The sequence below is a fragment of the Manduca sexta genome, chromosome 14, assembly GCF_014839805.1.
Source record: "Manduca sexta isolate Smith_Timp_Sample1 chromosome 14, JHU_Msex_v1.0, whole genome shotgun sequence".
Taxonomy (NCBI): Eukaryota; Metazoa; Arthropoda; class Insecta; order Lepidoptera; family Sphingidae; genus Manduca; species Manduca sexta.
In genome coordinates this window covers 12893294-12907438 of record NC_051128.1, presented here as the reverse complement: position 1 = coordinate 12907438, position 14145 = coordinate 12893294, and the positions used below count along the sequence as shown (strand labels likewise).

General features: G+C 37.3%; 1 protein-coding gene across 1 annotated transcript in view; it reads right to left on the bottom strand.

The window, feature by feature from the left end:
- Positions 1–5348: 5348 nt before the first annotated feature.
- The window catches only part of LOC115445250 (atrial natriuretic peptide receptor 2), a 104592-nt gene continuing 95795 nt past the window's right edge, over positions 5349–14145 (bottom strand). The window contains exon 11 of the mRNA XM_037438534.1: positions 5349–6167. Coding sequence (XP_037294431.1) covers positions 6042–6167 — 126 coding nt within the window. The 3' untranslated portion in view covers positions 5349–6041. The remainder of the gene's footprint in view (positions 6168–14145) is intronic.

Genomic DNA, 14145 nt, shown 5'->3' with positions numbered 1-14145 from the left:
TCTGATATTGCTATTTCAAAATCAGTTTAAGGTATAAACTACAGTACATGATACACAGAAAAGAGAAAAATTACAATTGTTTTCTTTTTATTGCTTCATAGAGCAGTTCATTTACATGCTCGTAAAATAGGTAGCAAATGTAATAAATAATATTCAATATATACATTAAGTATGTACTTTTTATCTCCAGTTAGACCACAGTGTTTTAGAAAAGCTTGAGCGGCGATAGCCTAGTTGGGTGTGGAACGGACTGCCGAGACGAAGGTCCGCAGAATTAAATCCTAAGGGCAAACCTATGTCTTTTCTAAAATTATGTATGTATTCTTCGAAAATTATCGCTTGCTTTGACGTTGAAGGAAAACATCGTGAGGAAACCTGCATACTTGAAAAATTCCCTATAGGAATTTTGAGGGTGTGTGAAGTCTACCAACTCGCATTACACCAACACGGTGAACTAAGGCCTAATCTCTCTTAGTAGTAGAGGAAGCTCGTGACCAGCAGTAGGACAGTATATAATAGAGAGCTAATATTATTATTTCTAGAAAAGAACTATAATGTGGAAGCAGCCGCGAGCAACGATTAGTTTTAATGTTTACAAGATTAGAAATTATCAATTTATGTTGCAGTCAAAATGTCTACTTAGAAAAAACGAAATCCGTAGTTTCAGATGACGGATCGCACATTTTGTTACTACGAAGTGTTACGGATCCGATGACAGATTCGACGACGGATCCAATTCATTCATAATATTTCAGACAATTTGTAAGAACTTATAGGGTTTTGCCATCCCTTTTTAAAACTATCTGCGAGGAATAAGTTCGACTGCTTTCTCAAATAAAAAACGAGGAATTGATCCTACCACTAAGGTAAACTACAGAACGGTGACGGATCCGAAGTAATTTTGTAGTAGAATTGAATCCGAAGTTCGTCGTGCCTTCGTTTCGGATCGACGTTTCAACGTTCGTTTTTCGAAGTAAACCCCCAGAACCATGCCGGACTTATATTTTTTATGAGTGTAAGCCACTTTACCATTTGTTTGTATTGTGGAAGGCATTAAAGTTAAATAAACGAATGATTAATGAAATCAAGTTAGCGTCTTCTGAAATCTACCGCCCCCAGGAGGCTGCCGCCCATAGGCCGCGGCCTATACCTACGGCATATTTACAAATCCAGTACAGCTCAGAACGCTGCTCTGCAATACATAACTTAAGGTTGCATATGCCTCACGTTTATGACTCACATATTATTCACTGTTCACATGTCTATAAATAAATTAACAATAGCAAATGAGTTTCATGAAAATTTATCACACATGTACGACAATTCTATAATAGGATTTGTAAATGCACCCTGAATTTGTCATTGAATGCATAAGTGGGTTTTTTATGCTACTGAATGACGAGAACTAGACTCTTGCTTGATAATACAATTACCTATAAACAGTAACATCACCACCTGAATACACTGATCTCGTCACAAAGACCAGCCTTAGGTACTCGGGCGCTCTGAGCGAAACATTTTTGGCGCGTGGTTTGGCGACAGTTTTTTTTAGATTCCAAATATATCTGTACTCCTAGAGACTGCATCCCTAGAACCTGGCGCCCCAGCCACTCCATCTTTTAGCCGACATTCTTAACCCAAAACGGAAGCTCTTTGGATGTTAGATTTTTTGCAGAAACAATCTTAACAAATGCAAACTTGCAATGCAAGAAATGCAGGTAATAAATTATTTAAATTTAGTTTTTTTCCTTTCATGATTATTTTAAAAGTAATGAAACTCTTTTTCTATTAAGACCTATTTGAATAAAATTTTGCTTAGGCGTGATGTATCATTTATTTGCCTACCTCAAAACAAACATACGGAATATACACAGGTGCATTTTACGATAATGAAGGCCATTATGGTTAGCGCGCACGCGCGTTTAAAGTTACCCGCAGTCGAAAAAACGCCTTGTATTTTTTTTATAATAGCATGACAATGCAAATACATTTCATAGGAAGTCGAGTAGGGACCAGATAGAGTGTTGAGTGCCGCAATGATTCTCCTCGCCAGTTGACAGAGTTATGCCGGCCTTTTGGAAACAAGATAAACACAGGCTAATCCCGGAACGCGACACTTGCATAGATCATTAGGATAGGTTTTACACCTTATGTACAGTTGTCGATATCCGGACGCATGCAGATTTCCCCTTCAGTAAGAATAATATAATATTTCAAAAATTATTTTTGACTGCCTCCGTGGTAATTATAATGCGTATGCGGATTCGGATCCCGGATCAAGCCAAAATAATTGCGAGTGGGTTTTTCCATCTTAAAAATAACTTAGTCTCAGCTTAGAGTCAGGAAGTTAGCGGTGTGACTCCCGTATCTTGAATAACACATAAAGTCGTTGGTCCAGTGCCCGATTTTTCTCCAGTCATGTCGGATTGCCGTCTCACCGGACTATAATAGTGAAGGAACCGAGATTGCATATCTGTATTTCGCACATATTTGTGCACTAAAATATCTCCTGCGTACCTGACTGATCTACGTTGAGATTAGCCGCCGTGGCCGAAATCTGGCTAGTAGCGATTCATAATAATTTACCAACATAATATAGTTTATGTCCTTTTCCAACACTCCATTTTACCGTCAGTCTCTCTAAAACCCGGTCGTGCGCGGATACCCTTAAGATATTATATATCATAGGTTACCTGTTTAGTTATTACTTATATCTTAGTTTTCTTCCTTTTTGCAACACGTTCCCGAACGATGATAACTTTGTGACGATTAATATATAATACTTACTTACTAATATTATATAGAGGAAAAGTTTGTTTGTTTGTAGAAGCTAATCTCTGGAACTACTGAAAAAAAAAAAGAAATTCTTTCTCTTTTAGGAAACTACATAACTATAGGCTACTTTTTATCATGCAATAACTTTTCACGCGGGCGGAGCTGTAGGCAATAGCTAGTACAGAAATATACTTAATCTTGATTTTCATTCTACCTCCATGCTTTAATTATTTATTATTATATTATATTTTTTACAGTTTATAGAAAAACAAAGTACTAAATAGCATTATGTACGTGTGTACTTATAAACTTATTTCGTTAAGAGTTGCCAATATCAATAACATGTGTAATAATAATAATAATATCAGCCCTGTATTATATACTTGCCCACTGCTGAGCACGGGCCTCCTCTACTTTTGATGGATTGGTAGACTTCACACACCTTTGAAATTCCTATAGAGAACTTCTCAGATGTGCAGGTTTCCTCACGATGTTTTTCTTCACCGTTAAAGCGAACGATAAATTCACAAAGAATACACACATGATTTTAGAAGTCAGAGGTGTGTGCCCTTGGGATTTGAACCTGCCGACATTCGTCTTGGCAGTCCGTTCCACACTCAACTAGGCTATCGCCGCTTACTAGGCTATCGCCGCTTACTAGGCTATCGCCGCTTATAACATAACATGTGTAAAAAAAACAAACTCATTTGAATTTTTTAAGAGAAAATAAACATTTGATATGGTGACAAAGATTGAAAGAAGTATGGTAAGATTAGACACGGGGAGAGGATGAATGAAACTCAGGTCACAAAAGGTATTTATTAAGCTAAGGTAGAAGGAATGGCTGGAAGAGATCATCCGAGAAGACTGTATATTATTCTAATAAATTGTTACGCGCTGCTATTCTAGCCGATGACATCGGGCGTTTCCGGAAGTATTCGGCTGCGCGCTCAGGCTGGCAGAAGAGAAGATATGTCACGCGGCGACTATTCTATTATTCTCTCTGGTTGCACGTAGTCAAAAAATGACTAAAATTGAATTCTGTAATTATTTTAGCTAATATAATGTTTAATACTGTAAAAATAGCGTTTAACAAAATGATATCTAAAAAAGCAGCTCAGGAGTACTGTCTACCAGCGAAAATTTATAAGAAAAACTATGGGAAGAAAGGAAAAAGGTGTGTCAAGATCGTAGCATGTAGTCAATAGTCTCTGCCTACCCCTATAGGAGAAAGGCTTGTGTGTATGGGGCCGTTCAAGTATTACGTAACGCAATTTTTGAAAATTTTTGTTACGTAACGCTTTGTACGAGACTCCCGCTCCTGTAACGCACCGTAACGTTTTACAAGAAATAATTGCGTTACGTAATAATTGAAAGGCCCCTATGTGTATATTTTTTTTATTTTGCCTTAATAGCAAACGAGGAAGAAGTCCTGGGCCCTTAGTCTGTATGATAGTGTAAACGCGTAACGCGGCCGTGTCATGTTATCTTCGAGAAATGTGCGTGGAATGGTATTCTGTAAGCCAAATTTCTATAGTCCTAAACATGATGCGTTGTGTTATGTGCTTGTTACGCACTGTTAAAATAACGTGCGGGATAGAGAATAAGGCCCCTGATGATAAGCAACATCTACCGCCCATAGACTGCAATGCCAGGCACAGCCAAGCCGCTGCCTATCAGGAGAGGAGCAATCTTTTTAAGCCTCATTTCAAGGACAAGTCATAGCGCTCGAGAAACACCGATGCAAGGAGTTATTCCAAAGTTTCCACATGCACGGCAGTCTTGTATTTACTGAGTTTATTCTAAATCCATTTAAAAATAAAACAACATTTAAACATCAATAAAAATACTTTAATTGACATAACGTCTCGCTTAGACAATAAGTAACAAGAACTTAGAATAGACTTAGTTTATTTACAGAGCACTACGATAGATACTATTTTATAAATACATCATAAGTGAATCAAATTTTATACAAACAAAGACAGCCGATTACCGGCTAATGGGAAAATAATATTGAAAAATAGACCTAAAGCATGTGGCATTAAATCTATTTTTGAATATTTTTATTACTTCTTTCGATATTTAAATTTAGAACAAATATGCTGATTCATAGATAAATATGTACCCTGTGCTACATACTTTAGGGTCAGTTTTTGAATATCACGAGAGGTTTCGCTAATGCGTTAGGTATGTAAAATATGTTTTTGCTGCATTTGACAGACTAGCGCAGCGAATAAAAATAAATTCTTAAAAGAAATCATCTTTAATTACACATCCTCTATTAGAATTTAATTAAGTACAACCTTATTTAGTTTTATTACAATAACTGGACCTGTTTATCATACGCGATATCCGAATAATAATAATAATATCAGCCCTGTATTATATACTGTCCCACTGCTGGGCACGGGCCTCCTCTACTACTGAGAGGGATTAGGCTTTAATCCACCACGTTGGCCTAGTGCGGATTGGTAGACTTCATACACCTTCGAAATTCCTATAGAGAACTTCTCAGATGTGCAGGTTTCCTCACGATATTTGCCTTCACCGTTAAAGCAAGCGATAATTCACAAAGAATGCACACATCATTTTAGATAAGTCAGAGGTGCATGCCCTTGGGTTTTGAACCTGCAGACATTCATCTCGGCAGTCCGTGCCACGTCCTACTAGACTATCGCCGATATAAAATACCTTCCAGTAAAATGATGTTTCGGTCGTATCCGAAAAAATATACGAATAACTGAAAAATATCCGCAGCTGTAAACGATATCCGCGTATACCTAACCAGGCCTTTACAATAATTTACAAATTATTCACAAGGAAACCTCACACTATTATCTATTTCTAAGAATACACGAAGAATAAAATTGTACAGCTTCGAGCTTAACCAGTTTTACATTTTAGACTGTAAATTCGTTTATATAAAGACTATTTTTCGATGAATGAAATTATTTTGACACGTTATTCTATACATATACCTATTATATATACGCTAATGTAACTTACATACGTTTTATTATTTTATCGTCATTGATTGACCTGCATTTATCATTTTTGCGAAACTATTGAAACATTAAGTTGATTTGTTCTAACAATCAAAATAGCCTTGAATAAAATTAAGAAAGAATGATTATTTTATTTTATTTTAATTCAAAATTAAATGCGCAGACGCCGTTAAGGCAAAGGAATAAGGTTCAAGAAGTATTGTTTTTACACCTGTGGATAAAAAACATTAGGTTATGCACGCAATCTTAGAGATATGCTTAGGACCTTATTATTAATTCTAGAAGGTTCTGATCGTAATCGTTGAGGCGCATGCACCGGGGGCTCTCAGATTGCACGTTGCCCATTTTGCCCAGCAGCCAGAACGTCTCCATGCTGCCTTTGCCCTGGAATGTAGAGTAAATATTACTATATTAAAATAAAACTATTTTATTTATTTATTTATTTGCACTTCACATACAAAAATTGGACACAGGCGGACTTAATGCCTTAGGCAATTTCTCCCAGTCAGCTTTAGGGTGGAGCAGAGATAATCATGGTGGGTACATTAAAGAAATATGTTGCGGTGAGCAAATACATTATATATATTTTATAGATTTTATCACGATTTTGATATTATAATAGTCTCACGACGTTTCAAAAACTTTACAACAAAGTAGATAAGTATATGGTTTCATTTAGTAACGTAATGCAAATGACCCTGTATATAAAAATAAATAGCTAATTTCGATTCCTTTGATCTGTGATTATTTTTTTTTTGGCAATATGCTATACATTAAAATTAAACATTTTTTTCGGATTTTATTGCGGTTTTAATATTTTACTTTTCTCCCGACGTTTCGAAGACTGCAACCTTCGTGGTCAAGGGGACTGAGGTGTTGGACATCCGAAAAGTCAGTAACAATATCTACCTACATTTTACAATTCAAACCAATTCGTCCCCTATTACGTGCATAATAGCTGGCAAATTAATATGGCTGGTATACCTCTTTCTTTCCCTGTAGGAAACGTCGTGATGCTATGTATTTTGCTGATGATATAATATATTTTATATCCACCTGAATAGCGACCTAACACAAGGTATCAAACCTGCTATTATGACCCACGTAAGTGTGTCGCGTTCCGGGATCAGCCTGTGTATATCCGGTTTCAATAGACATAATTGTATCGACTGTCCCCGCCTTAGTGACCCACGTCGTGGTCCGGGATCAGCTTGTGTATATCCGATTCTAACAGGCCGGCATAATTGTGTCGACTGTAGAGGATAATCACCTCTCAGACATTCTATTGGACCCCACTTCACCTACCATCAGTTGCAGTGAGGTCACTAAGCCGTGCAGAAAAGACCTAAAATTGTATAAATATCAGATGATTCATTAGCCGTAATTTGAACATCAAGTTGTTATTGAGGACAAATTGACGTCTAAAAAATAGTTTGACCTCTATTTAATGCAATTCAAGTGACGTGTAATTGACATACTGGTAAATGTTGGGATGAAATTCTTAGAATAGAAAGTATCGTCAACATCATTCAGAGAACGCAGATGTAGGAATATAATTTGGCTTACGATAGCATATAGGTTTTTAAAGATATAAGAGCGACGGTTGTCTATACTGTCGTGCTAAGCTCTAAAGCGGTATTTCAAAAATAAACAATATCTTGATTTTTATGTCGTCAGATAGCTTAAAAAAATAGCTATCCAATGAACTTACCTAAATAACGGTATCTTGTTCAGAAAGTGTTCAAAAAAACCTTAAAAGAGTGTCTCTATCTCAGTTACATCTATCTATATCTATCTATACTTATAATAAATCTGTAGAGAGGTCAATTCTGTACATGAAATATATTTCCAAAATAACTATCAGGGGGTGATTAGGGATCGATACTGATGCCAAAAATGCAATTAGTAATATTTTTGTCTGTCTGTCTGTCTGTCTGTCTGTATAACCGTTATAGAAACAAAAACTACTCGACGGATTTTAACGAAACTTGGTACAATTATTTTTCATACTCCTGTGGTGGTTATAGTATACTTTTCATCACGCTACAACTAATAGGAGCAGAGCAGTGAAGGGAAATGTTAGGAAAACGGGAGAAGTTACACCATTTTTTAAGCTTCCGTCGCGTGTGCAACCTTAATGGTTAAAGCTACATAGAAATCATGTATCACGGAAATGTTCTCCTTAAAATGATGTAAAAAATATCCCACGACAGCATATGTCTATCTTTTATGCTTGACTCACAATAACACGTGTAACTCCCAATAGCTTAGCAGTTCGAAGCTTTCTCATTATATTTGTCTACTCTTACGTTTATAACACTCTCAGTCATCCCTAATTAAAAAAGTTAACATTATTAAATATTCCATACAAAAGAATCATAGAAATCGGTATAGAAACACCAAAGTTATACATGAAATACGCTAATAATAAGCCATCATGCGTGAATACTGAATCATGCTATAAGGATTATTTCTGTATATATATAAGGTCGCGAACGCACAGGCAGGCGGCTTGCTTGGCACCTAGAGGCTAGCGAATCACCTAGCGAGTAGCTTCGTAAAACGAACATTCTCGAACGTTCGCGACCGGCTACATTTTTGAAGTCCGAAATCCACGCGGGCGAAGCTGCGGGCGGAAGCTAGTACAAAATAAAACTGTATTTACGAAACTGCGATTATCTCGAAATAAGGTTTCCCTGACATAACGCTTTTGCACTTAGCATGGCAGTATACTTGTGACTCCGCGCATGGGCAAGACGTCTCTGGATTCGACTACCAATACAGGCAAAACTTTGTTTAGACTTTTTAATGTTTTCCCGGAATTGTATAACGTTTTTTTTTGTTTGTTGTATCTGACCTAGCAGTCAATATCGGAGGAAACCTACGAATGGGATACTGGAGGCCCTCTGTTTAGCGACTGCAGGGACCTGGAGGAAAGTTGGGAGGAATATGAGGAAGGAAGTGTGAGGGAAGGAGGAGGAATCCTTTTAGGATAGAAGTAGGGGAAAAAAGCGGCAATAGCCTTGTTGGTTGTGGAACGGACTGCCGAGACGAATGTCCGCAGGTTCGAAACCCAAGGACATGCACCTCTAACTTTTCTAAAATGTGTGTATTCTTTCTGAATTATCGCTTGCTTTAACGGTAAAAAAAACATCGTGAGGAAACTTGCATACCTGAGAAGTTCCCTATAGGAATTTCGAGGGTGTGCGAAGTCTACCAATCCGCACTAAGCCAGCGTGGTGGACTAAGGCCTAATCCCTCTCAGTAGTAGAGGAGGCCCGTGCCCCACACTGGGTCAGTATATAATACAGGGCTTATATTATATTATATAGGAGAGAAGATCAAGAAATGTTCGTGAACCCTTATAGGCCTCAATGTGAATTGGCAACCATGAGGTATACACTTAACTGTGTGCCTAGGGCCGGGACAAATGTCCCCCGTGCATACGTGCATTCGGTGTGGAGACCCAGCGCACAGGAATATAACGAATTGATATCACGCATACGAAATCATCAGTATTGTTAGTTTTTGAGTTTATAGCATTCAGACAAAAACAGCGAGATACTTTGAGTTTATAGCGTTCAAAATACACGGCGGGGTAATTGTTTTATAATATGTAAGGATAGTATACTCGCAGACACTTGTTTCATATAACAGTAGCATATGTACTCGGAAATAAGGTTAAAATACTCCATGCGTCACAATGTTTGTAAACCATAACTCATATTAATGAGTTATTTTCATGTTTCCTCGAACACTTCTGTGCATAAAGGTAAACACAAAGATCCTTGAGAGAAACTTGACCGCACATTTTGTATCTAATGTCAATAGGGTTGGCACGTGCATGGCGTATAACACGAGTGTAAAGAAATTAATGGAAATTTGTTCTAGAAATAGGCGCAGAAGCTGCCAAATGAATTTGGGTCATGCATAGACCATGTCCCATTATCATAAGGTTTATTTTTAATCCGCAAAAGGCTGCAAGTTTGTTTGAAGGTTAAATAGGCAAAACATGAATTTGAAAACATTATGAAATCCTCGTCCCTGATAAAGGCGAGAAAGATACTTTTAAAATGAAAATAAAATATTTTTCAACAAAAAAAAATTACGAGTGATACCTCTAAACTAATGATGAGTAAGCATCTGTTTAATACTTATTAGGATCGCACCGTTTCTGACCTCCGGCAACCCTAAATAAGGCGCCAATAACTCATTAACAACTACATAATAACAAGGTGCTCGCTGTAATACTAAACTAAATGCGACACGCGAATTGTTCATTAGAGAATGAGACACCTTAAGAATCTGTATCCAATTGAAGATAGTATAAACTAATGGTGAAGAAAATTTTCCAAAAGGGAACTTGACACATGGTACCAGTCCTGGATTTGTAAATAGGCCGTATAGGCCGCGACCTATGGGCGGCAGATTTCAGAGGACGCTCACTCGATTCAATTAATCATTCGTTTATTTAACTTTAGTGCCTTCCATTATACAAACAAATGGAAAATTATTAAGTATTTTAGAAACCTACATACATAAACTTACCTACATGGGGCGGCGGAAATAAAGTGGCCTACACTAATAAAAAATATAAATCCGACACTCCACGATACAGGTACTATGCATAAACGTGATCTGCAAACCTTTCTAATAATAATAAGATTTTACATAAAATATGAAAAGGAAGCAGGAATCAGTTTATATGGACACTTCACCATTGGCATAAACTCTATAGTCACTGGAAAACTTAAAAATTTCGAAGGTATGTGAAGACCGCAAACTCGCAGTAGGTCAGCGTGGCAGAACAAGGCCTAAAACCTCTTAGTAGAGGATAAATCCCTCTCAGTAGAGTGGCCGAATCCAAGCAGGGAAATACTTTAAATAATAGACTACTCCGCATGCATCTAAAAAAAATTTGGAGATATTTCCCCAGGATAGAAAGTAGCCTTTAGCACTCAGGAGTAATGTAGCTATTAGTGAAAAAGTCAAAACCGGTTTATCAGTTTCCGAGATAAGCACGTTCAAACAAACAAACTCTATAGATTTATATATGAACGTAGACACATGCAGGATCCGTACAAAAGATTTCCTTCTACAATCGTTAATGCTAATAGTAAATAAAAATAAATATGGGAATTACATAGTCTAGCAATACTCAGACGTTATTACTTCGGTGAATTGACGAACAATATTTTGTTTATACAGTACGTCGCGTTAATTGCGCAGGATTGGAAAGTATTTGAATTAATGGGACAGTGGGACAATATAAAATACAGGGCTGATATTATTATTAATTAAAATATAAATACATATTTAGTAAGATTATTGTGATAGATAACGATTGAGTCACTTCTCTTAGCACGCGGTAGTGTGTTATACATAATAATACGTATACAGTTATGTTATAGGAATGATGAGTCAATTTTGTTTAAGTCCAGTATTAGGTAAATCGAGTGACCTGTTTAAGGTATTTAATGTTCTACTCTCGTCGAAAATATATAGAAAAGATATTGGTCACAGAGTGATGTTATATAGCTTATAGACTTTTTGAATAAATGGACTATACAACAATGGCGAAAGGTGTTTTTTTTTTAAAGGGAACCCGACATAACATATAGGTTATAAATGCTGTTAGCAAATCATTCTGATGATAATTAGATTCTACATAAAAGGAAGCCGGCAGGAATCGGGGTATATGGATCCTTCGCCACTGCTATAGTCTGTTCAGAAAAAAGAACTTTCGTGGGATTTGAGGTCGCCACTGTGCTTTCTTTTGTTCAATTCTAGTATGTTTCTATACAAAAAAACTTAAAAACAACACGTAAGATCAAGATAAGGCAATACGATATGACAAATTACTTTAACATTTACCCAATGGCGGGGAAGTGTTGCTATGTAAAATTAGAAAGTTAGTTCACTTTTCGGCCACGACGATTCTCTTTCTGAACAACTCTTCTCTTCTTCTCGACCCTCTCGAGTAGTTCCCGAAATAAGCGCGGTCAAACGAACAATATTCAGCTTTATATAATAGTATAGATTATTGTGATAGATAACGACTGAGTCACTTCTCTTAGCACGCGGCAGTGTGCTATACACATAATATGCATGCAGTTAGGTAGTAGGATGAGTCAATTACGTTCAAGTCCAGTAGTAGGTAAGTCGACTGACCTGTTTAAGGTATTTAGTGTTCTATTCTCGTACCAAATACTTATATGACAACTTTACGAGAATTTAGCACGTAATTATTTTTGCCATCTAAAGTCAAGTTTTAAGTAAAAAGCTAAAACATAACATACATCTAAAGGTTGAGATAAGTAAAAAAACCTAGAACAAGTGTACACACGCGTTGGGAGCCTATTTTCATTAGTTACATTCTGCATAAACTGTCGCGTGTTGAAATAAGTCCCTCAACTAAGAATACATACTGTTAAACCGTCCCTCTAGTAACAACAAACATCTCAATTATCAACATTTGAAAAGAACAAAATATTAAAACTTTCAATTTTAAAATCTTCATCCAAATGTAGGTTTAGATATAATAGAGATGACAGACCAAAAGCTGCAAAAATTCAGCTTAGCTCGTTTAGCTGAGAAAATTATTCGGCCGGTATAATTGTGTTGAAACAGAAGCGGCTTTACCTATCGTGCAGGGTGTGCGCTGCACACGGGCGCAGTGTGTTAGGAGGACGCCAGACACGACACTTTCAAAGAGACATGCGTCGCTCGCGACACTGGCGCTCTCAAACAACCCGCGCCCGCGCTAAAGTCGGCGAGCGGCTTTACTTTACACAATAACTTTTGATTTGATATTTAGTATCAAATTTATTAAAGATTACATCGTCTCCTAGGGGGCGCGAAGGAATTTATTGCACACGGACGACACATGAGCTAGAGACGCCTCTGGTCGAATGGCTTGAGATAGCCATCTGTTGCTATTCGATACTCTATCAGGACGGCATCGTGCTTTCCATCAGGTGCAGTGTAGCTACTTGGCCGTGCCAGGAATAATAAGAATTACAAGGGTACTGCTTACTTTACATGGTTTACGGTCTCCGACAAGTATGACAATATCTTAGTTATACAAGTTAAGCAATAATAATAATATCATGCCTGTATTATATATTGTCCGTGTATTATATATTAGAGAGTGAAGGAACAGAGAGTGCACCTGTGTATTGCGCACACGCTTGTGCACTATAATATCTTCTGCGTACCTGGCTGATCTCCGTTGAGATTGGCCGTCGTGGCCGAAATTCGGCTAGGAGGGATTCATTCATTCATATATTATCCCACTGCTGGGCTAGGGCCTTCTCTACTGACCGGTCCTGGATAGCACGTAACACATGCCATATATATTTTTTAGCAATAATAATAATATCATGCCTGTATTATATATTGTCCGTGTATTATATATTAGAGAGTGAAGGAACAGAGAGTGCACCTGTGTATTGCGCACACGCTTGTGCACTATAATATCTTCTGCGTACCTGGCTGATCTCCGTTGAGATTGGCCGTCGTGGCCGAAATTCGGCTAGGAGGGATTCATTCATTCATATATTATCCCACTGCTGGGCTAGGGCCTTCTCTACTGACCGGTCCTGGATAGCACGTAACACATGCCATATATATTTTTTTATAAATTATGGCACGTTAATCATTAATCCCTGGTATAGGGGATAACCTTATCTCTATATCAGGCAAAAATTCCAGACCAAATCAAATACTTTTCTGATAAATGTAATGTATAGGATATGACTCAGAAAATCACTTATCAGCTCTCAAACTTTTAACGTTTGAAATTAAAGTAGCCATTTTATTTTAACTTTATTTCGGTATCACAGAGTTTAATTTTATTTATTCGAAGAGATTATTATTACACGTATTATGAAATGTTATTAAAACGGTATGCGAAATGACTCAGAAACAGTTATCGGTTTCTAAAATTTTTGAGATAAATAAAAAGTAATACAACTTGAATCATCCTTCGAGGGAACATTATCGAGTGACTCCAAGGGACGGAATTCGTGGTTGCTAACATGTTTTATTTATATTTTTATTGCAATATAACGACGAGACGAGCATACCTTGCCTGATGATATTGATATGAACACCCATAAACAGTAGCAACACTATATAGACGTCAGAAAGAGCTGCGTCGCACTCCGTGGCACTTTTGCTGATGGCAGAATAAATTTTATATCCGCCAGGACAGCGACCACCGTACACAAGGTGTTACAACCCTTAATAGTGACCCACGTAAATGTATCGCGTTCCGGGATCAGCTTGTGTATATCCGATTATAAGAGGCCGGCATAATTGTGTCGACTGTCAAAGGGTAATCATCTCTCGTTAATCGACA